This window comes from Anabas testudineus, chromosome 1, assembly GCF_900324465.2.
Source record: "Anabas testudineus chromosome 1, fAnaTes1.2, whole genome shotgun sequence".
Classification (NCBI taxonomy): Eukaryota; Metazoa; Chordata; class Actinopteri; order Anabantiformes; family Anabantidae; genus Anabas; species Anabas testudineus.
Window position 1 is genome coordinate 21,287,495 of NC_046610.1, and position 23,726 is coordinate 21,311,220.

Below are 23,726 nucleotides of genomic sequence, written 5' to 3' on the forward strand. Positions count from 1 at the left end.
TCAAAAGCCAAATGACTAAATGTAAAAGTAAATGTAAAAGTACTGTCTTGAATTGGGTTTAAATATTTTTTGGTGATTTGGGTTGTTCAGTACTCATATACACAGTGACATGCAGTCTTGTATAGTCGTCTGTAATACCAGTGAGGTTAGGTTTTGGTTCCAGTTCCAATAATGAAAAAGTGAAGCACTATAACAAAACAATATCCCTCTCCCCTGGACCTCTTTTGTCTCTTTGCAGTCATTTGGTTTTGTTCTTCTTGTAGACATGTATACCTATTCTGTAATGTTTGACCTTTCTGAGTTGGACGGCATTGAACCAGTGAGTGGTACTAGAGCAACACAGTGAACCTAAACAACTAAAACTATTGAACATTCGGCACAATTCATCCTTGAACAAAGGCAGAGGAAAACTAAATGATGTTTTCCTCCTGAACCTGAACCCAAATGCAGATGAAAAAAAAAAAATTGACAGAAAATTGCCCCCTGGAGCCACTCCTAGTGCCTGGTAGACTCGTTTGGTAATCCATCCATAGTCAACTGTGGAGTAGAAGATTTTGCAGCACTGATAGCTGAATTTATGAATATCTCAGTGAATACCTCAAACAAGGTACTGTTTACATCACGATCTAGCCTACTGCTGTACCAATGCTTTATTTCTGTCATTTCGTGTAGACAAAGCGGCCTGATCAGAGTCATTAAGACTCAATTAGCCAAGAAGAGGACAAGAGGAAACCACAACCACCAGTGAGGAAAAAGAGGCTGCTCTGCCTCCCAGGGACAAATTGCTGCTTGGTTATTTCTGTATTTTAGCCGTGAACTCTCTCTCACACAAGAATGTCTTAATGTAATATAAGCAGTCTGCTGAGGGTGAGGGGGGGCGGGGGGGTTGTGACTTCAAGTATCAGTGTGGCAGCCTGCACAGGCGGTGACACACTGAAACTAATATAGCTAATGACACACACATATGAAGGGTGGATTACCATTTGATGTAGATAAACTACAAGTAGTAGGAAACATGTGGTTTTGGGGCATAAGCAGAGGATTGGAAAATATGTTGCCCCCAAACATAGATAGACATTAGTGTCAATAACACGTGTTACAGAAAAGAAGTCTTCAGGATACAGAAAATAGAGCTCTAAATATGCAGCAGAACAGGCCAGACAGGTCATAACCTCTTACAGCCGCACACACAGACACACAACCACATCTGACACAACATGTGACCTCTGACCTATTTAAGGCTAGTTCAGGGTGCAGAGGCGGGATCACCACCGTGTTGACCTCTCCTCTTTCTAATTTTGCAGCACGTCTGCTGCTCTTCACTCACGTGGTTCATCTCAATCTCATTTATTTAAATGCTCATCGACACTATTTCCTCTAAGAGATTTTCTCTGATGTTGCTTCGGTGTGGCCAAAAATGTAGGTCACTTCTGAAAAGCCTTGATGTTTGAATGAAGGATAAACCAGTTGTTTGTTATTGAATGCATCAGATTGAGAGGGTCAAAACAGTCAAAGTGTGTGTGGGCCTCCACCTAGTGGTCAGATCCAGGCATTATGTTTATCCAGATAGGGTCACTTGTGCATCATATTGACATAAAGTGACATCAGTTTTCTAAACCATTGTAAACTAGAGTCTTCTACAATATAAACTTCAATATTACTATATCAATAGCACGTAATATATTATGTTGATACCAACGACCCCACTACCAGCCTCTCCCCTTTTTCTTGGATTCATAACATATACAAGTACAAGAAAAGAAATAAAAACATAAGATTATAACTTTGTAAATTGGCTTTATTAGTCAACATTAAATACTAAATATTAACAGCAATTGCTTAGATTTAACTTAAAAATACAATAGAAATCTGTTAAAATAAAACATTAGGACAAATACATGTAGACTTAAAGTACGATGTGCGTAATGCTGATAGTTTTGTGTACATTTCCAATAGAAAAGGAAATAACTGATAAAAAAGGCGACTAATAATAAAGTTGAGAGACACAGCAGAAGTCCCGCTGTGGACCCTTCCTTCATAGATCGTAGCTGACAGACCTGATCATCAACCTTTCACTTGACTGTTCCTAAACCACAGTAGCTTTAAACCCTGCACGAGACTCGGCAGTCTTCATCAATGTGTATGTCTCTTTATTAAGTTATTTAACACATGGACGTGAACTACTCAGTGTATCTTCCAGTGACTGGAAAGCAGTAAACTGAATAGCACTTAGCACTTGCAGAAAGCTGACTGGTAGTTTTGGGAGGATTTTACATCACTGAGTTAATTCACATACTGAAACGTTTCATTTGCACATACCGGAGTCATTCTTCAGTTAAAACATAGAATTGCACATAGCAGGTGAAGTTATCTAGACACCACTTCCTAGCACAGGCCCTGTTCTTGCACGCTGACGTTGAGCTTCTCTAGATTCCAGACTTCAATGCAGCCTCGTCTCAATCACACTGTTTAACATACAACAAAGACGCCTCCATGTCACCAGTTCAGCTCCTCTTCCTCTTCCTCACAAATGCCACAGTCCAGGCACGACTGCTGGATAGGAACATTTATCATGTGCAGCTGGCATACAAAGTCTCCTTCATTTAATGACAGCAGTGTAAATCTGCTTACTTCATTTAAAGTGATGCAAACTTGAGCTGAGCTTATGAGATATCACAGATAACAGACATTAATGTCCGAGTGTAGCATTAAAGACAGAAAAACAAATATTTTGCTCTAATATGTGAATACTGTACTGTGTTAAATAATTTTAAATTATATTAAGTTACATTAAAACATTTAAAACCTCTACTAGAGGATGACTGAATACTCAGAGGACACATCAAATCTCCACGTCCGGAGAAACAAACACCATTTGATTTGGGCCACTGTCACTGTTGATCAGATTTCACATTTGACCCACATCAGTTACTCGTCAACAGTGAGCATCCCACACTCAGCCAGTCTCACTGGCTGTTGTTCTGTTATTTTGTTCAGCGGGGTTTTTGGAATCAGCAGCTCCTCGTGCTCATTCAGACAAACAAGCTGAAGGGAAAGTTCCACATCTGGTAGTTGCAGTAAAAGCTAGTGTTCTTCCAGGTTTGGCTCTGGATTCATGTTGAGCAGTGATCCACCATGTAATACCAGTATGTTTATTTAATATAAGACAGTCCTGGGTAAGTGCAGTTTATTTATCCACATATGTTGGATTTTAAGGTGAAAGTCACGTCTCTGGTTCTTCTTTGCATCCCACTCCTCAATACCTGGACATTTCCCTTGCACTCTCTTTAAACAGTCTACAGTATTTCTTGGTGTAACACATTTCCGTGTTGCTCTCGTTTTGGACTGTTTCACTGATGAGAACTCCTCAAGGTTATTTTTCAGCCAAAGCTCTCAGGTGTCCTTGTTTCTCCATGGAGCAGCTCACACCTGCTGCGCAGGGACAGTCTCATGGTGATGAGGGGTTTTTAACGGCCACAGATGTGGTGTTGCAGATGAACAGCTCAATCCTCTAGCTGGACTGCTAGCCTTCAGTCAGGACAGATGCTTTAGACTTGGTGTGGCGGATCTTGGGTTGAGCTCCAGGGCTGGAAGAATTGCAGAGATGTCCACCATGGCTCCTCCAGCGCTGGCGCAACACAAAGTCGTAGTTGGCGGTGGTACACATGGCATAAAATACATTGGCTTTGTCAGGGATCTGGAGCTCTGAGGCAGAAAGAGTAATAGTGTGAAGTGATGAAGTGTTTTCCCCAGCCTACTTCCACTTCATAAACTTGACTTCTAGATAGGAAGAGTCATTTTTGAAAATGTCTATTTTATGTTTAGTATAAAGATATAAAGATAAGTGAAGGCAGTGAAAATTCCACCTTGTCTCGCATGTTTTTTGGATTATTAATATTTATTAGAGGCAGAGTGGTGATTTACGTCTACAGTGAATTTTCTGCCATTTACTGCTGATGACGGCCTTTTTTCCTGCCTTTAAATGAAATATTGACTCTTATTTAGGCAGTTTATACACTTATACAAATTGTTGATGTGTCTTAAGACCAAGGTTTTAATTTTTAATGAAGCTCTGCTACTGCTTGACTGGCAGCTTTATAATTCAGGACCAGTACTGTCAAGAGGAACTTGTTCTGCACTGAGAAAACATCAGTCTGCTAGTCTAGAGGATATATTCACCTTTTCCATTGTTGAGCATCTGCCAGAGGTTGAAGTCCTGATAGCTGATGTCCTCCATGTTGTGTTTTTCAAGAGCCCTTTGAATCACCTGAGGTGTGTGGTCCTGACTGCTCAGCTGGAGAAGCAACATCAAGGTGAGATTTCAAAATCCAACCAAAGTCAATAATTAACATCTAATCAGACAGTGACATACTTTTAGGCCTGCAATTTTTCTATTTAGTATTTATGTAAGCATTCCTGCTTATAATAGACTAGGGACTGCAGTGACATCAGTCATAACTAGAAAAGAGACACAGTAATAATGTCTTTTTTAATGTTCCTATTTTTTTCATTTTATCACAAAGGTAGCATTTTGGGGATGGATAAATTGTGTTAGTTGCACTGTTAGATGCACAAATCCTGCAAAGAAGCTGTTTAAAGTGTAACTGTCAATAAAAAACCTTTTGATGAAACATGACGCCTTTTGTTTTCCATATAAAGGGGTTAAGACAGGTCATTAAGCAACAGCGAGTCCTGACACTTCTGCTTTTCTTTTAATAGAAAGTACTAAACTAAGTCAACCAACAAGAGGCTGGCTGACTTTAGTAATGCTCAATTACAAAACCTTTGCTCTTACCAATATGCTCTTGTAGACGTTTCCATTGCTGACACACTCCACGCTGACCCTGATGATACATAAGTCTGCAACCTGTTTGTTGTAAACAGGCAGCGTGGCCTGAGGAGCGCAGCAGGAGGTTGACGACTCAGGGCTCAGCATCAGAGATGAGGAGCTGAGGTCTGGATGAGAGGAGCTGCAGGAGGAGCTGGAAAGACTGGGAGAGGAGGACATGGTGCTGGAAGAGAAATCCTCTGCCACGTTGTTTAGAGAGCCCGAGAGAGACTGAGGACAAGAGAGGGGGGGAAAATGACATTATCTTCCAATTTCTAGTCAAGTCCAACTAATTGTAAGGCACCACAGAAGTAAATCTATGAAATAATGTTCATTTATGTTGTTAACTTTAATGGTCCCGACCTCCACTCAATACAAACCCATGTGTGTGAAGACCATCAGTGCTCATACCTTCACTTTAAGTCTGATGGGAGAGGGCTGAGGGTTAGAGAGGTCCTCCATGTCAGAACTACTACTGGAGCCAGATGACACACTGATCTGGTCAGCGTGGGTCTTTCTGATAGAGCTGTCACAGCCTGTTCGCAACCTTCATACACACAGTACAAACACCATTTAAGCTGAGAACTTTCACCTAAATGATTAAATGAGTTGTATATATCTATTTTATTAGAGGTTGTTTTCTTGACTTACGAGGTGAGCTTCTTAGCAAGCAGACGACTGCTCCATAAGTTGGGCGAGCTGGGACAGGGGTCAACTGGGGGCTCCAGGTCACGAGACAGTTCATGGCTGCACAAGGCAAAAAACACAGACTAATAAGACATGATGCAAGAGATTTTAATTGTCTTTATATTTATTTATATTTATACTTATACTGCTAGAACTGTAAGCATTTGTCTCACCTTTCCTGGTCTGTGAGCAGTGTGTGTGCCTGCAGCCATGATGTGATTAAAGGGTTCACTGGAAGTGAGTATTGGGAACAGGAAGTCTGAAGTTGTCGGATCTGGGAAAGAATTTCAAATTCCTAAAAGAGAAATAAATCAAAGAAAGGTAAACTCCAGGAACAGAAAATAATCAAAGAGCACAAAAATCTAAAATACATCAAGGTTATACATTTATACAAGACACCACTAGGAGGCGACACCTACCCGTCGGCGCTTCTCAAAGTTGATGAGTCCTCCCTGCAGCAAAAGAAAAACAACCAGAGTCAGTGTTTCAGTGTAAATACTGTATATACTGTATACTTCATACTTTAAATCAAAGTATCAAAGAAAGAGCAAAACAGGTGTTTGGCTGTGATGTGTACTGACCTCCACAGTGTCGGGCAGAGCTGTGTCCAGCATAGTGAGGACAGTCAGGTAAGTGCCCAGATATGGTACAACACCACTGCTGCAGTTCTGAGGACAAACAAAGACACGTTTACATTTCTGTAAAGAGTATGACTCCATAATTAACTCACTATACATATATTTCATTAGACCGCCTTTAGTTTTGATTAGAGCAAGATCTTGTGTTAATGATGGGAGAGTCAGACCGCTGCACAAGGTCTTCTCCAGCTCATCCCAAGGATTCTCAATGGGGTTAAGGTCTGGACTCTGTGGTGACTAATCCATGTGTGAAAATAATGTGCCATGCTCCCTGAACCACTCTTTCACAATTTGAGCCCGATGATTATGATGATGAGTCCTTAGATGAACACATTAACATCTTTTCCATGACCACAGGATGTGTCTTCAGACATGGTTGTTTAAGAATTGAGAAGCTACTCACTGCCTCAGTTAGAGTTAAATAACTTGTTTATAAGTTAACAAGTTTAGAACTTTTTGCCAGCTGAAACATAATCATCCATGCAGTAATTATCCAGTGGGAGGCTCTCACCCATTTGGTTGGTTATCGTTTATTTTGGATGGGCAGTGTATATTGTATATACTGTATGATACAGTATAAATACATAAAAAGACCACATTAGTCTCATTAACTTGGAGTAAAATTATTGTCTCTGAGCAAAGGATGGAGAAAACACAGGGACTATGACTTCCTGAACAAAGTGATTTTGGTAGTATAAAGAACTATTACATACATATGTGCTAAAATGTGGCACAAATTGCACATGCATGTAACGATTGACTGACTTGTTGAGTGTATAACCATTTTGTTCCACTGAACGGACAGACTGAAACTGAAGAGAGGAACTGGAAATTTAGTGTCAATTTTAGAAAAGTATTTCAGCTTGAAAACATGTGACTTTTGGGGAAGCAGAATTGATGATGCAGAGAAAACCAAACCTCTGCCTTTCATTTTTACTGCTTGGCATATTGATTTTATTTTGGTGGTGAAAAACAGAAACTGAGAGACCAAAAGGTTATTTTAAAGCAAATGATAACTGTTCTTGTGTGAAGGACACTCTTACCATCTGTCTAGACACCGAGCAGAGCCGGGATGATTTAGAGGTTGGGGTGGCTGTGCTGTCGGGTTGACTCCCATCCTGCACAATGACACACAGCAATGCAGTCAGATTTGATTAAATGAAATGACTCAAATTCAGCAAGTTCATGTGCGGGCACTTGGTGTGAGACGACAACAACGTGTTACATAACTGTTCTTTTTAAGGTTGAGCACCTGCTGACAGAGTGGGAGGGTAACTCAGCCATGCAGCCTGTGTGACAACTATGAGTTTGAGAACAATCCCATTCACTTACTGTAGTTACAGTCTATCTGCCCTCAGGGGTGTGTGTGTTTGTGTGCTATGAGAGCATTAAATAGTACATATACCGAACAGAATGTATTACTGCAGATAACTGCCCAGCTTGTCAGTGTTATTTGCGGTTTCATTTGAGGTGGCTACTAACGATGGCTTCATAGAAACCGGGTTCTGATAACAGCAGTATCACTAAATACACATTCATATGTATTGTTTTCTGCAGTGAACGACTCAGAACAAAGGCGGCAGAGCTGCAGGTAAGCTCAGGGACTAAATGTTCATTCTCTTTTGTTATTTAAGAGCACAATACATTCCAAGGTCCTGGAGAATAGGGAGTAACCTGTTATTTTCTTATACAGTGAACTGGACATCTGCTTTTTATCTTTCTATTAGACTTTAGGGTAGCTAAAGCTATAGGGTCAAAGGTCAAAAGCACACAGTGTAGTTACCTCCACCAGGATCTCCCTGCTGGTTAACACACAGTTCTCGTCAGGGAAAGTCTCACACAGGTTGTCAAAAGTGGCCATGCTTTCCCTGAAACCAAACAAGTTCAATCTGTTAGGACACTTTTAGTTTTGAAGAGTCAGTGTTCACCTTGAAGGTTCACAAGCTTTAAGTAAAATAACACTGCAGTGTTGCTGACATACCTGCTGACAACCGCCCAGGTCTTCTTGAGGCGATACACAGCATTGGACTGAAGGGCTGAAAGGATGGCCCTCAAAGATGAGAAATTCTTCAACTGTCTGCACTCCTATACGTGCACACAGATAGAGTACTGTTACATTGAGAGTAGTTACATTCAGCTGAGTCAGTTCCTTGAAATTATTTTCGACCCTGACCTGTGCAATAGCGATCCACCTCTCGATGATGCGTGCTCTGTGGGTGGGGCTGGTCTGCGAGCAAGGAGGTGAGCTTGGGGCAGTGGAGGGGTACAGGAAGGCAGAGGAGGAGCCGGGCGACGAGACGGGGGAGGAAGTCAGGGGGCTGGGTGAGGACGGACAGAGGAGAGAGGTGATGACACAGTTGGTGATGGCATTGAACTGGGAGATGGTGGCACGGACGGTGGGTGCCAGGCTTCGATTTTCTTTCTTGTCACGCTGGGACCAGATGCAGCCCAGGCAGTGGAAGGGCAACACTCTGACAAACAGTTCCTGAGGAAGACACAACATCAAGGACAGTGAAGAAGTGATACAGATGCCCACACTAACGCAGCGTTGAGATGTTTATTTCTAATAAAACCTACAGCATCCAGTCTGGTCAGCTGCTCAGCCACTTCTCTCACAGGGAAGTCCATAAAGCCGCATTTATCGTCCTCCTTAATGGACGTCTCTCCTCCATCCTCAAAATCTCTGTTGTCCTGCTGCAGTGATTCAACGTTGTGTTCTGACGCAGACTGGCTGCAATCTGTCAAACACATTGAATCATAAATGGCAATTTACTTTACAGAAATCATTTCTGTATCAGTGCACATGACCTCTCACTGTTCTAAAATTCTAAATGACACATTTAACATAATATAATCAGTGGATCTTATAAATGATGAATGATAAAAATGATGGATGTCTGATAATATCACATCATATTCACCTGTACCTTGTTCCTGGAGCCTCTTGAGCAGAGTCTGGGCAGTCTGAGCCAGGCGCCTGAAGCAGAGGCGATGTCGCAAGTGGACACACAGCAGTTTAAGAGCCTGAATCTGTGGCGGCCCGTTGAAGTCTTCGCTGTATTCCTCCAACCACTGACGGATCACAAGGTGTAACGGACTGATGGGGTAAGCACAGTCCTTCGTTACTGAACTAAGTCTACTGAGCTCAAGTTAAACGGATGAAAATTTGTGTAATTTGTGTCTGACAAATAGTCTGATAATTTATGTGAATAGACTTAAAATATGGGGAAAATACTAATATGAAGGTTCGATCTTACTCGGTTATGAAAAGTTCATTTGGGCGAGGGAAAAAAAAACAAAACAAAATCACAAAGAATAAACTGCACTCACCTGCGAGGGCAAACAGTGTTATCCAGGCTTGCAATTGAGTCATCTCTGTGAAAAAAGGTAAACACAATTATCACCTGAATGGTTAAGATACAGTATCACTATGTTGTTCGTTGCAAACAACATACGTATGTTCGCTGAGTTCAACCTTGGCATGTTCTCATCCTGTGGAAATGTCCTACATCGCTCTGAACCCCTGCACAGACCCTGTGGCCTCGCTACAGAGAGTTGGGAGCAAACAGACAAATGTCTCCCTCAGGGTTTAATAAAAGGTACTGTACATGTAGGACAACTGAAACATAGTGTCATGACCTCACAACTTCAAAACAGGATCTCTACTGTGTGAAACCTACACAGTGTTGAGGAGCGGCCATTTAAAATAAGGGTGTTTTTACGAGTAAAAGTCAAATTTATGAAGCAAATCAATAGATAATGACGATTTAAATGTATATAATAATAACAACAATTACAACGCAGTCAATTTAGGTAGTTTATAAGTTGACAACAGCAACAGAGGGCAACATCCTGTACAACATCCTGCAAGGCAAGGGTGGGAAAGCACTTCCCAGGTTGACCAGATGGTAATGTCACGTAAAGGTCAAAGGGAACCTGTTCTCCTCCACAGATATGAGGGCGACTGTTTGACAAATATAGCACCAGTTTTACAGTACATTCAGCAAAGAAGAGTCTTCAGCGCTTTATTATACTAATTCTCCTTATTTTAAATCAAAGTAGGAGAGATCACCTTACTCATTCCTATTCATGGCCTTAATAACCAAGTGAAGCAGCTCCTCTGCTGGGTGTGGAGGGTGTAGTCATGACCACTTTGCAGTGGAACAAAGAGTGAGACTGCTTTGTTTAACTCATGACGTTGATACCTGTCAAAGGAAACTGGCTAGTGTCAATACAGGTTTGCTTTATGAATAGAGATGGCGTTAAATGTCTCTCTTTTGTTGGATGTGTGCATCTGGCATTGTTAAGGCTGATTACTCATGTGCTCCACTTACATTTGCTTGAAGGGACAGTGTACTGTATTCAAAATTAGGGCACAATATGATATAACAAATCAATGCCAATACTTTAGTTTGGGGTTTTTGGTAAATGGAGGTGTCATTTGGTTGGAAAACTTAAGGAGTTTCTTTTTCAAATGCTGGAATTAGCACAGTAATTATAAGTAATACACATTTATTATAAAGGCTGATGGTTAAGCTTTTGGAAAGCGATCTTCATATTCAGCTCTCAGCAAGAAGGTAAATAAGTATATTTGCCAAAATATGGTACTATTTATTAAGAAATAGGCTCCATGAGGATGAATCTTTCATGCTACATTGAGTAGATCCCTGAGTCAAACAGCAACAAAGATCTCATGTTCCTCGCGGAGGATTTCCTTAACTCATGTATCGGCTAAACAAGAATCTCCCGAGCTTTGGTGTGAACTGTTTCTCACCTCTGAAAGAGCAGCTCAATGAGGGTGCTGGTGGAGGTGAAAGCCCTGTAGGTGGAAAGGAAGATGTGGGTGAAGTCGGGCTCCTGGTGCTCTGGGTCCAGCAGGTGGTTGACCAGTCGCTCCAGAGTGGCGGCCTTCAGCCTGCGCACCTTCACCGTGTGATACTGGACGAAGCTGAATGCAGAGGGCAGCTCTGCCGTGTCCGAGCTGGGCAGGACAGGCTCCCTGCGCAGCGTGATGCCAAACACAGCCCCATCCTCTTCCTCCTCTCCCCACTCCTGCACCGGGTCCTGCAGGAACAGATGGAAGGTCATCAAGATCTGGCAAGTAAGAAGGCTAAAAACACGATAAGGGTTTTCTATCCTGCTACTCAGATTACATATTGTAGTGTACAGAAAATAAAACCATATTCAAGCATGACATGATGGAGAAACAATAATTCACTGGACTTTATAGGGGAAATTTTTGAGGAACTGCGTTTTCCACCCTCACAATAATCTGAATTAACAGATTTAACTGGTTCACTGTGACAGCCTCATATATTCACAATAAACACCTCATGACTAATGCAATAAGCCCTCAAACTGAGTCATTTCATTAAAAAGGGTCAGGCTGACGCTGATGGGCACCTGCTGCCTGGAACGATCAGTCAGTGAAGCATTGACATACTCATGTCTTTATGTCCACAAACAAAGAGATTATGTATTGGACAATGACCCAGTTTGACACAGTTGGAGGAAAACTGTTTAGCAACAGCAATTTGTTTCCCCCTACACAACACTATGCTACACCGGTGTAGAGAAACAGAGACAAGTGGTGCGGAGAGATCGGCTCTTTCTTTGACCTCAACTGGCTTTGAAATGTTACAGTGCATGATGAGGTAAAGCAAATCACATCTTAAATCGATTTATGGGTTGTTGTTTTTATTTTATTTTATTGAGCATCCCATCTGTTGATCCCAACAACTAGTCACAGCCCTGGAACCCAGCTCTGTGACTGCATTGGAAGAAAAGCATGTCCATGTTATCTCAGTCTCTGAACAACACATTTGTAACAATAGACGCAGATCATCGTTGAAAAAGCTACACCTGATATCACCTGACAGAAAGTCGGACAAAAAGCAGTGAGCTGCTTTCAGCACACAAAGGTGAAACTGGTGGACCTGTACAGCCTGTAGTGAATGAAAACCATGAAATGTTTGTCCTGGTGTCCGGACAGAGCTGTAGAGAAGACATTATAAAATCTAATACAAAGTAAAACCACCTACCATTGATAGCTGCCATTTCCCCATGTTTGTCCTGCTCTTTTAGAAAAATAAATCCCCAAATGTCCAGTCTGTAAAGTCCTGTAGTTGAAGGGGACACAACTACGGCACGTAGAAAGGCAGAATTTAGCTCCTCTCTTTTTCGGACAGTTCCCCTTCAGTCTGAATTATGCCTGACATTAGTGACAGTAAACTAAATAAGTTAAAGTAAGAGAGTTTATCGGACATCGACAGCTGAGAGGAGAGGAGGACAGAGAGTGAGCGCCCTCAGACTGGGTGGGGCCAATTACACAGGTGTGGGCGGGGCTTACAATACTGACCAATAGGAAAATAAGATGACCAATGACATCAGCTATCGAGCAGATATTTATTAAATAGGATATTAGGCCTGACAAACACTAACATCCTATTTCAAATAAAATCACATTAAACTATCATACTAACTAATGACTACTGTTAACAATTGTGGTAGTAATTTATAGCTTATTAAAGGGTCAGTAAGGGAAAAAGGATTCAAACCCTTTAAAATACAACCATTTCATACTATATTAGCCCCGAAGGTCCTTTATCTGAAGTAAACAAATGTAATTGTGCATATCAATTATTAATAAAAAAAAAAGCATGATCCCAATAATCAATTTGGGTCTTACTACTTCAGTTGGTAAAATATAGAGATTATTTCATATTTAGTACCATAAAAACTTGTATGAATAGATAAATGTGGAGTGGAGTCAAATCACAACATGTCCCTCTAAAATTAAGTACAGTATTAAAAATCAATTCTGCACAGCGTAATCCATCCATCCATCCATTATCATGAATGCTTTTCCTCCTAAGTGTTGCAAAGACGCCCTGGACACGTTGCTGGTATACAACAACAGTTTTTAGAAATTTAAAGTATGACTGTAACAATTATCAAGGCCAATTGACATATATTGTGGAATGACTCATAAGTACATTCAGTGATACTACCCTTGAAATATTTTGTCATTAATAAGGCATCCTGCATTGTGTCTGTCGGTCAAGCAAAGCCAGTATTCCCAGTTACAGGGAAAGGCTGTGGCCTGTGGTGCCACAATCAACAAACTATGTTGTGGTTCTGCATGTGTTTGACTCCTGCAGTATGTTTGCTGGATGTTAACACACCCGCTTTTCTTGACAATAAGACGTTACTGTAACATAATTACCGTCAGGTGTGTAGTACCTTTGAATTATGTGCTGTGATTTGACACTTGATTAATAACACCTTAGGATTGTTAGTTTACACAGACTCAACTGTCACGGATTTAATCACAGTAGATATACTCTATTTAAACTTTCCTCCCTGTGTAAATGAATTGCAGAGACAATGTTGTGACATCTTGTGGCCAAATTTAAAACAAATAACAAAAAATAAATCAAATTTCCTCAAAATCACAGCTTCTGTTATCTACTGTATCCCACCTGTCTTCATTATTTTATTACTACTACTATTACTCTATTCTGTATTTTTGTACTATAATCTAAATTTATCCTGTTGTGATGTTTTTGATTTGACGTCATTTCTAATCTACTGCGGTGGCACCTTCATTTCTCCCTCACTTACTTTACCTCTCCTCTTTTTACCTTTCCTTACATTTCTAAACAAGCTCTGCAGGAAATGGTTATTTTCAGTATTACAAAGACACTAGTGATAATTTTACAGGAAGAGATTTAATGCAAGATACCAGAGGAAAAAAATTCAGCTAAATGCAGCTAAAGAAAGAAACTGATTTTAGGTTAATGTCACTATGCTGTAAAGAATCCAGCCAGGACTGTTTTTTTAACATAACATAAATTCCTGCTCATGGTGTCAGGGGTGTGGTGGGACATACCACATGAAACACGTCTATTGTGTTCCTACAAAGCAGGCTCTACGTTCAACTTTAAGGGAGTGCAATGTGAAGAAGCGTGTGTGTTAGCAAACTGTAAAACACTAAATATGATACAAGCAGATGTCTTCGAACACGCCACCCACTGCTCTTTTAGTTAAAAAGAGAATAATGATCTTTTTGTTTCCTTAATGAGCTTTTCTCTCTCTCAACTCCACAGAGTCTGAATCAAAGATCAGAGAAGCAAACAGTGCCGGGAGAGCTCTCAATTAGTGCTGATTAGACACATGAATGGGTGATGAGGCGGCAGGCAGGCAGGCAGCAAGGGTTGAAGTTGTTTCCTCAAAGACACGTGAGCAGCGCTCTTTTAGTTAGAAATCCACAACACACCCTGTGATACTGGATGCTTCCTGGAGAGTCTTCTCTCATTATTAACTAGTGTCTTTAAACGTGCTGGTCTTGATAAGACGGGGAGTGAAGCAATTCTCAGCTGAATGGAAACAATAGAGGAAGTTCCCAGAGAAAACACCTGCCACGAACTAAATATACGACAGCTGCTTCGTCACAGATACATAATTTATAGGGTGCGTTTGCTCAAATCAGGTCTAATAATTCACTGATTTGTCACATGTACACACATGAGAAGACAATAAATCTAATAGTTTATCTAATCTAGAAAAAAATAAAGTGTGTGTGTTAATTGAGACAACAGTGATGTAAAACAGCACCACCACTATACTGAGAGGTTGAGAATGGGAGACTGATAATTGATTCATCTATTATGTTGATTATTGTGCAGCAAAGAAAAACAAATATTTGTTGTAAAATTTGTGATAAATCAAAAATGGCAATAAGTGGACCTGCTGCAAATGGCACGTGACTTGTTTGTGACAACTTTGATTTAAGAAGACATTTAATTACTGCTAAACTTAGGTAAAATATTAAAGTGGTTTTAGGATGCACATAGACAGCAGCATCTCTCAGCTGGATAGGAATAACGCCATTAACTCTGTGTAGTTCTATTAAAACTCACCTCACACTGTCCATCAGTGTCCAACAGCTGGAAGCTCCGCAGCCACACGCCAGGCTCTGTGTCCATGTGGACGTCCACGCAGTGACTTGGCCTGAGCCACAGCAGCTTTCTCATCCTGCCCACTCTGCTGCGGAGGCTGCGGGACACCCCTCCATCACTGCCTCCGCACACAGGAAGAGTGGTCCTCATCTCAAGCTCTGTGTCACGCTACGGGCCCACACGCAGGTCTTTAGATCGCTCCCACAGTTGCTGCCTCATCTGTGGCAGGGAGGAGAGCATGAGGAAAAACCAGCCATGGCATCATTGTCACGCATTTGTATATATATTTTTTAGGTTATCTGTAAGCGCTAGAAACTTAAAATATTCTGTTCCCAGCTGAATTCATGAAACAAAGACCAGTATGGGCCAAGTGACTGGTTGAATTTGAGCGTAAAAATCATGATCAGATTTACAATGCAGGGACAGAAATAGGTCGATGTCTCATCATAACTCAGTTTGTTATGAGCAGCATAAAAACGCTGCACATAAAACCCCTAGACAAGATACAAACTACCTATAAAAAGCCTTTTTTATTTTTCTATATGAACGGGCAAATCTGAAACTGCCACAGCTTTATTATGGGCTACAACCTGTGTCACATAAAATACAAACACATCCAAGGATGTAGCATTTAGTGTAAATACCAGGGTGTCTATGTTGTAGTGAAATGACAGTACTTGAGGAACATGTGTCATGTCAGACAGTGAAACTGTGAAGGCAGCTGTAAGAGCATGACCTGTTCTCCAGTATACCTGGTAAATGTGCAATTTAACCAATAAATAAATCTTACAATTGTGCAATCCACCTTTCCCTACATAAAGCAAGAGAATCCCAGCTACAGAGAACCCATGTTTCTATTACATCTACCACAAGAAAACCCAGCATCACAGGCAGCACTGTGACTCTAATCTAAACCCTATAAACATTAAAAAATAGTCACTTAACTGTAATCCTGCTCCTGTTCAACGCGCGTCTCCTGGATCCTGATGATGCCCATGTTCAGAGCTGTATGTGTCCAGCTGGAATATTCACGTAGAGACAGTGTGAAACTTGGATGAAGAGACTCTGGCATATAAAACCTAGGACTGATTGTTCTTTGTGTTTGTGGGTGGATGATGCTCTGCCTGCATGTTTGTTTGTGCGTCTCTCTCTCTCTCTCTCTCTCTCTCTCTGTGTGTGTGTGTGAGTGTGTGTGTTGGAATGTCCTCCTCCCTGTTTGGCTCAGTGATATATAATTATGTGCCAGTTTGATTGCATTTCACATGTTATCATTCCAGGTCACTGCCTCCTCATTAGAATAAACTAATCCAAACTCTAGTCTCGTTTTCACGCTGGACATAGATGCAAATTATTGAAATAATACATTTATTTTTTGATTGTGGTAATAAAAAGCACGATCCTCCCCATTTCTAAATCGGTGTATTAACTGTGCCTGTCTGAGTTGAATCCAGTGACTGATGATAAACCAGCCCACGCTTCACTGATCACCTGTCAGACCTCTTACCTGGGAGCCGCTTCCTCCCTGTGGTTACATTATACTGTTCAGACACGACGATGAACGCACGATATCACGACAATATCCCAACGAGGAGCCAACACATACATGTTAAAGAGAAAGTCCTGTTGACAGATAGTGAGGAAGCACTGACGCTGCTGGCAGCGATTCAAACGCTGCACCAGGAAGCGCAGCGCCGCCTCCTCTAAAAGATTGGTTAAAAAAAACACCAATAAAACGTTTGATTACCATTAAACTTGTTTACTAGCCCCTATCAGCCTTTACATTGCTATTTATTTGGACTATACTGCGCGCATGATACTGTGCTTTAGCAAATGTCAGTGTCTTCTTTGGTTGTATTGTCCTCCTGTCCTCTCAGATCAGCAGAGACACATTGCTGAGGGTTCAGTGTCCTACCATGCTTTACATCATGCTTTACATCATGCTTCCTAACCTGTGGATCAGGACCACCCCTGACTGTGCAAATCACTGCTCATAACTTATGTCCACAGGTCTGTGATGTCTGGAGGGTCACTGCACTTTATTTGAAACCACAGGTGCAAATAAATACATACAAATGTTATAGTGTCAGTGGCTTCTTTTTTTTATTTAGACATACTAATAAACTGGTTAATGGTTAAACACTGATTGAATCTTCACAGTTTGTTGGGGGAAGAGTGGTCAAATCTTGTGATGCATTTTTCTATCATTTTCATTTATCATATATTGCTAGAATCCTGGTAGCTCCTGGTAATGTGTGCAAATAATTCAAGATTAAAAGATGCTTCTACTTTACATCCTGTTTCAAATGCTGGTAAATCAGTAAATGGGTGTGGCATGAATCTATCTGCAGTTGAGGTTATAACCATGGCTACTAATCCATGTGCTCCAATGACCTTTTGTTGACAGACAAATGTTGTCTGTCTGTTGTTGGTTGGTTACACCCATTCAATTACTGCTGCTGTGGTAACCGTGCATCGGCTGTCAGGCAATTAAAGAGAAAGAACGCCACCGAGGTTGTCCTCTGACGTTCAGCGATGACGATTTATTGTTCTGCCATCAGCTTAAAGGTGTAACAGAACAAGTCACTTCCCCCTAGAGCCCATGTGCGCGCTGCAACAACTGCAGAGGACGAGCCATCTCTGAAATGCTAAACATAGCTGAGATATTTGAGCCGATGGTGCTACATGAGTAAGTTCACATGCATCTTATACTGAGACAGAGTGTTTTTAGTTTTGATGTGATACACCAAAGAATAAAGGCCATGTTCGTGACAAGTGCTGGGTTTCAGTGCTGCCAGCTACAGTGTAACATGTCTGTAAAATAAAACCTATCCTATTCACAATGGGAAGGTTTTGACCATCAGGACAATAGCTGAGAACACCTTTGGTTACAGGTTGCCTGTTTCTCCCACATACTTTACAGCCATTTATTGTTAAAATAAAAACAGGTATCTATAAAAGTGACAGAGTTGTTGTGGTTGTTTTTTTCAGCTTCCCATTAAGCAGCAGGGTGGGACTCTGAAATGTGAGAATGAGGTAGACATGTGAGTGCTGGTGCAGGAGTGATGTATGAGAACACAACGCTTTGTCAAAATAAATTCACCTATGTAACCAGCAACCAGCTTCAAATGCACAAACATTTCTATTAATACATATAATCTAATACTGTGCTCATCACATGTCAAATATTGTTTTCATTCAAGTATTTAATTAAATCTAATATTCTTTGCAGGAACTGTTCTGAGTGTGAAACATTCAGCTGTTAAAGTAGCAACTCAAGTTCATTTTACACTTAGTTCAGAGTATTTTATTTTTTCTTGACATTGTGGTGTCAGATCAGAACTTTCCCTTCTTCTTCTTCCAGGGCTTCTTCTTGGACTTGGATTCAATGATCAGCTGAGACTGACGCTTCAGTGCCTCCCGTGAGATGATGTCAGCTTCGTCGTCTTCTTCACTCTCATCCTCTGAAATACAAACACTATAAGTTTAAGAAAACCATACAGTGTTACACTGTGTGTGTGTGTGTGTGTGTGTGTGTGTGTGTGTGTGTGTGTGTGTGTGTGTGTGTGTGTGTGTGTGTGTGTGTGTGAAAGCGACCCCCAACTCACCTTCATCAAACAGGTCCAGTCTTTGGTCTTCAGGGAGCTTGACACGAGTGTTGTAAGACGGCAGTTTCCCCTCAATCCTGACATAGAACTGCTCAAAGAAAGTGGAGAAGAACATGCACCATGTTATATAAAGGTAAGTTCACTTTATCTACAGTTTTCTATTCCTAACAAAATAAAATGAATGTAAAATACTGTACTGGTAGAGGTGCAAGATTGACCAGGATAGCCAAGCATATTCCAACTGTACCAGTCAAGTAAACAAGGCAGGACTGATTTTCAAATGATCAGCTCAGAGCTATGTCAGTTATGCTAGACTATGCCTTCTAAAAGTGGATCTGAGAGTCAAATGGTCAATGTCATTAGTAAATGACTACAAACTGTTACGTATTTCCTGAGGTACAATCTGATATCCTATGTTCTCAAACAGAGAAGGTGCTGCCAAGCGTTAGTAATCAAGAACAAACACTTCAGGCTCTAGTGGCTGCATTTCCATTTGGATAATGTGCAAGCACAGCGGCTTGCATACGTACATGCTCAGCCATGCACTGTGTAATGGAGGGTAAGCAGGAGACCTAGAAGCCAGGGTTTTTAAAGATCTTCTTAGTGCCACATAATGCAAATAAATACCTCACAGTTATTCGAGTTCACACCAGTCAAAAGTTTTAAAGTATTATGAAAGACCTCGAAGGCTCCAATGGCCTAGAAACAATTACTATTAAATCACTTTTGTTAAGAATGTCCAATCACGATATTACAATAATTCCCAATTATATAACTGAATCAAATAATCTGTACTTCCATTAGAGGCAGTAAATGGATGTCTGGATTGACCAGTTAAAAATGATGATAAGCTTCTTTGCTACTGTAGCTACAAATATACTGACAGTGTTTGCTGCTACAATGAGTAACATTCCCGGCTATGGTATGTCTTTGGAGGAACTGAATGCTTTTGATGACATTTCAAGACTTGTGCATAGCCTGGATCAAGCTAACACACTATGTTTTATGCATTTCATTTCTTTTCAGGAAGTTGCCAAAAACTTCCCTGTTAACAATTACACAGGTATTTATCAAAAATATGATATGATTGATCACATGACCTTCATTTGGCAACTCATCAGAGACACCTTATCACACGTGCCGTTCCACTCATGTGCCAACACTCGATACTCGTGTATCGTGTTCTTGTAAAAGAACATTTTTGCACTTTCGACAGACCAACAACCTGTACTGCAAATAACTGTGATGCAGGCTGAGAATTCAGAGAGCTTGGTCTCACCTCCTCTTCCTCCATCTCCTTCATAATAGCGGCCAGGTCCTTTCCTTGAAGCTCCTCGAGCAGTAACTGTAACTTCAGCTCACACTGGGTCATCAGCTCCACAACAAACTCATCTGAGTCTGGAGAAACCTCAGCCACTATGTCCTCACTCTAGAGAGGAATGGAAGATGTCAGCTTGGTTGTTTGCGGAAAGTTTGAGAGAACAGGGGAAAAGAATCTAGTCATGATGGCTGAGGTTGTATTTACCAGGGTGATGTGCTGAAGTTTGTCTGCCAGGTGTTCCACTCCAGCTCGGACAGTACTGAGGATTTTAACAAGCCAATCCAGGCGCTCCTTAGCCATATCACACCTCTGCTGCTGAGTCTGCAGGTGCTGCTCATGCTCCTCCAGCATCTGTCGGCCACTATTAAACACAAAGAGAATGACGGTGAGAAAGAGAACAAGCATAACTTTGTTCCTCTGCTACTGTCTACATGTCTCACCTGGACAGTTTAGCCTCTCCAGAGTATTTCACATCCTGGAACTGTTGGGTCAAAAGCTCCTTCTGCTCCTTCAGCTGCTGTAGAACCGTCTCATTCTCTACCTTAAGCTTCTCCAACTGTTGATGTGTCTCCTTTTGTGAGATAAATCGCTCCACTATCTCCTATATGTGGAACACATCAAATGAATTCTTTTAAATGTGTCTAAGCATAACTGTGTCCATTAAATATTAGGTGCACATTGGATATAGCAAATCCTTCTCTGTCCACATCCAACACCTGTATATCTGTGACTCCTGTGGCTTCCTTGATCCTTCGGAAAGCTTCCTCAAAAGTGGAGATGACTTTCTCCTCTTCACCTCCCATCCTGGTGGTGCTGCGCTGGGGCTCGCTACTCAGTTCATCTGGCTGCATAGTTGTTCTCTGTGTCTGCGGTTATACAGTACAGGTGTAAATGACTTATTTTCATTCTACATAATGTCTCTGTTTTATAGCATTGAGAGTATTGTAGGCTCTTCTGTGATTAAGCTTAATCACAAGTGAACACTAGCGGTATGAGAGGAGCATGTACCATTGAAATAAAGGTGTGTACTAAAATGATATTCTGACCGTGTGCATATGATATGTATCAATATTAGCATCTCACCCTTCGATCAACTTTTTCAGCCTGGGCCTTGCGCTCCTCAACCTTTTTTCTGTAGCTGGCTATAATAGTCTCTCTCTCTTTGCGCTCCTTGTAAAGCAGCTCCTCCTGCTGCTGTAATTCAGTCTGGCAGGAAGAAGAAAGAGACGAAATGGTGGAAAGGGAGTGAAGGAAATAAGGGACAGACAGAAGAAAAGAGATTTATTACTAACTATACGGTAATTTAAATACAACAGTGGTTTTATTCTTGTAGAAGACTGTGTGGACAAACACCTTTGACTATCACAATCTTCAGCTGGCAAACATGTTCTGGGAGGGCAGGGGGAAATGTTTGCTTCAGCAAAATACAGGAGATATCCGTACTTACACGTTGTATGCACCAACATGTTAACTAGACACTAGAAAATCCTTGTAACTGCTTAATTTTTGACTTTACTATCCACATGCATCCTGTAAAACTTGCTGAGGAGGTTGCAGGTCACCTTAGCAGTTTCTTTAGAGAGCTGGGCGTCATTATTCATGACCTGCAGGTTGTGAAGCTCCTCTCTGTGCTTCAGAATTTCAGCTTCCAGACTGTCCAGTTGGCCCTGGAAAGTCAGACTCTCCTCCTAAAAGCGTGCGATTGAGGAACACACAGGACATAAAATACAGATGGAAAGAGCAAGAGAGCAGGCACATATCTCCTGGACCACTGCATATTTATTATATACTAGATACTATAAAATCTAAGCATAAAGGCATTTCAGTAATTTAGGCAAGACGACGATAAAGTTTCTGGAATAGAGTACAGTACAAGTGCATCCAGAGGTAAAGTGAGTGAGGAAGCACTGTGGATATCTGTTGTTTCTACCTGAATGAAAATGATAAGCACACTGTGTATGCAACATTTATAGTGTCACTGTCATATGGGTACCTGCTGATAGCTGCTGTATATTTACATCATGTGTACTTCAAAGGGCAGCTCAGCTAAGAGGTTGTTTTATATACACAAACACTATGGGAGTTTATGTTAATGTGTCCTACGAAAAGAGGTATAAAATATTACTTTACGGCTAAAGATGTGTTGTTTGACACACCTGCAAGTGACTTTTAAGTTTCAGGTAGTTAGTCATGATGTTCTCAGCCTCCTTGCACTTAAACTGAGTCTTCTCCAGACTGTTCTCCAGCGCTCTCAGGTTCTGAAGACAGACGCAAACACAGACACATTAATCTTCATGTGCACTTGTATGTCAGTGTATTTCATCATAAGTGAAAGTTAACTCCAAGTAAAACAGAAACAAAAAAACACTAAGATAGTCGTAGTTTGGTCATCCCTGCAGAAGGCCGTAACTACCATGGCGTCTTCTTCTTTTTTGCGAGCTCGACCATCAGCTGACTGCGTTTCACTGCTGCCCTCTGGTTTCATTCTCTGGTATTCTGTCTTCAGTTCCTCAAGGCGTTGCTGGTAGGTCTGGGTTGTGTGTTTTAGGGCATTGAGACGCTTTGTCTTTGACAGCACCCTCTGGTCGAGTGTTGTCAGCGCCTCCTAACAAAAAGGCAGTGAAAAGCGTGTGTTTTACAGTGAGACAGCTGTACTGGTTAGAAACTAGGCAGAGAACTCTTCTCTAAAGATATATGTAATTTTAAATGTTGTTGACACATAGCCAATAACACAGAGTTATATATTAACAGTAGAACCATTATAAGAACAGAGTCAAACAGTAAAACTGAACTGAAACAGAACAATGCTATTTTGTCTGTATATATGTTCTTTTCCCTCTCACCTTCACTGACATGTTGCGGTAGGCATCCTTCTCCAAGCCTCTGTTCTGAAAGGCCACTTTGATGATACGTTCATCCCCCTAGGAAGCCAGACAGCAATCAGATGTGAACTGTCCAAAAGGTTAGCTATGGTGTGTTTTGTCGTATCTCAAACTAAGATTAACATACAGCATTGGCCTCTGCCAGCTTCCTGTACAGCCTCTTGTTGTCCTGCCTCAGCTGGAGGATGACCTCCCTGTTCTTCTTGATGGTGGACTGAGAGCTCTCGTAGAATGCTGTTCTGTCGCCCTCTGGTGGACACATTTCACCATTACACCAATAACTTCACGGACAAGCTAGCACAGTAGACGTCTCGTTATGTGTCAATATAACAGCTTTTCTTTTCTTTCCTTTTTTTTTTTTTTTTGGTAATGGGTTTACAGTGGCTAAGCACATGGACGCACTTCAACTAAGTTACTTAATAAAATCCCCCCTAACATAGCTAACTAAGCTAACAAACTAGACGCTCAGACTAACGTTACTTAAAAACAAACTTACCCAGTAGCTGGATTTTGCGCTGCATCTCCGTTATTTGGTCATGCAGCGGGGCCTTCACTGTCTCAGCACTGAACGGCATTTTTGTGCTGTATTACTTTTGCACAATTTGCTATTAAAATATCTCCCCCGTCAGTTTTAGCTTCATCCAAGTGCTCCTGTAGTGTCCAGTGTTGCCTAGCAACGTGTAAACGTAAAGCGAGGCTCGGAGTTTCAGTGTAAAAGCTCCAGAGCTGCTGCCATGATGGAAATAACACTGGAGCTTTTATATTATTATTATTATTATTATTATTATTATTATTATTATTATTA

At 41.1% G+C, this 23,726-nt stretch overlaps 2 protein-coding genes across 4 annotated transcripts; both read right to left on the reverse strand.

Moving 5' to 3' along the window:
- Positions 1–1,844: 1,844 nt before the first annotated feature.
- Positions 1,845–16,735, reverse strand: rgl3a (ral guanine nucleotide dissociation stimulator-like 3a). Of its 3 annotated transcripts, none has more exons than XM_026360476.2 (19): positions 16,618–16,735; positions 16,059–16,132; positions 15,075–15,332; positions 10,928–11,217; positions 9,484–9,528; positions 9,081–9,250; positions 8,731–8,891; positions 8,327–8,638; positions 8,135–8,238; positions 7,937–8,021; positions 7,197–7,271; positions 6,097–6,183; positions 5,935–5,967; positions 5,689–5,810; positions 5,480–5,575; positions 5,240–5,375; positions 4,796–5,059; positions 4,180–4,294; positions 1,845–3,705 (listed from the first exon to the last, which is right to left on the reverse strand). In XM_026360476.2, exons 3-19 carry the CDS (start codon positions 15,261–15,263, stop codon positions 3,524–3,526), a joined length of 2,466 nt encoding a protein of 821 aa, XP_026216261.1. In that variant the 5' UTR covers positions 15,264–15,332; positions 16,059–16,132; positions 16,618–16,735; the 3' UTR covers positions 1,845–3,523. The 3 variants fall into 3 exon arrangements, with proteins under 3 accessions (XP_026216261.1, XP_026216260.1, XP_026216262.1); XM_026360475.2 differs by having other exon boundaries at positions 9,075–9,250; XM_026360477.2 differs by lacking the exons at positions 15,075–15,332; positions 16,059–16,132; positions 16,618–16,735 and adding an exon at positions 12,195–12,434 and having other exon boundaries at positions 9,075–9,250.
- A 1,081-nt stretch (positions 16,736–17,816) lies between these two features.
- On the reverse strand, positions 17,817–23,722 carry ccdc151 (coiled-coil domain containing 151). The gene is made up of 13 exons (XM_026359725.1): positions 23,418–23,722; positions 23,049–23,170; positions 22,883–22,960; positions 22,453–22,644; positions 22,196–22,297; positions 21,602–21,727; positions 21,123–21,245; positions 20,756–20,905; positions 20,480–20,640; positions 20,244–20,400; positions 19,998–20,147; positions 18,719–18,806; positions 17,817–18,574 (listed from the first exon to the last, which is right to left on the reverse strand). The coding sequence occupies exons 1-13, from the start codon at positions 23,494–23,496 to the stop codon at positions 18,447–18,449; spliced, it is 1,656 nt and encodes a 551-aa protein (XP_026215510.1). The 5' UTR covers positions 23,497–23,722; the 3' UTR covers positions 17,817–18,446.
- Positions 23,723–23,726: the final 4 nt, after the last annotated feature.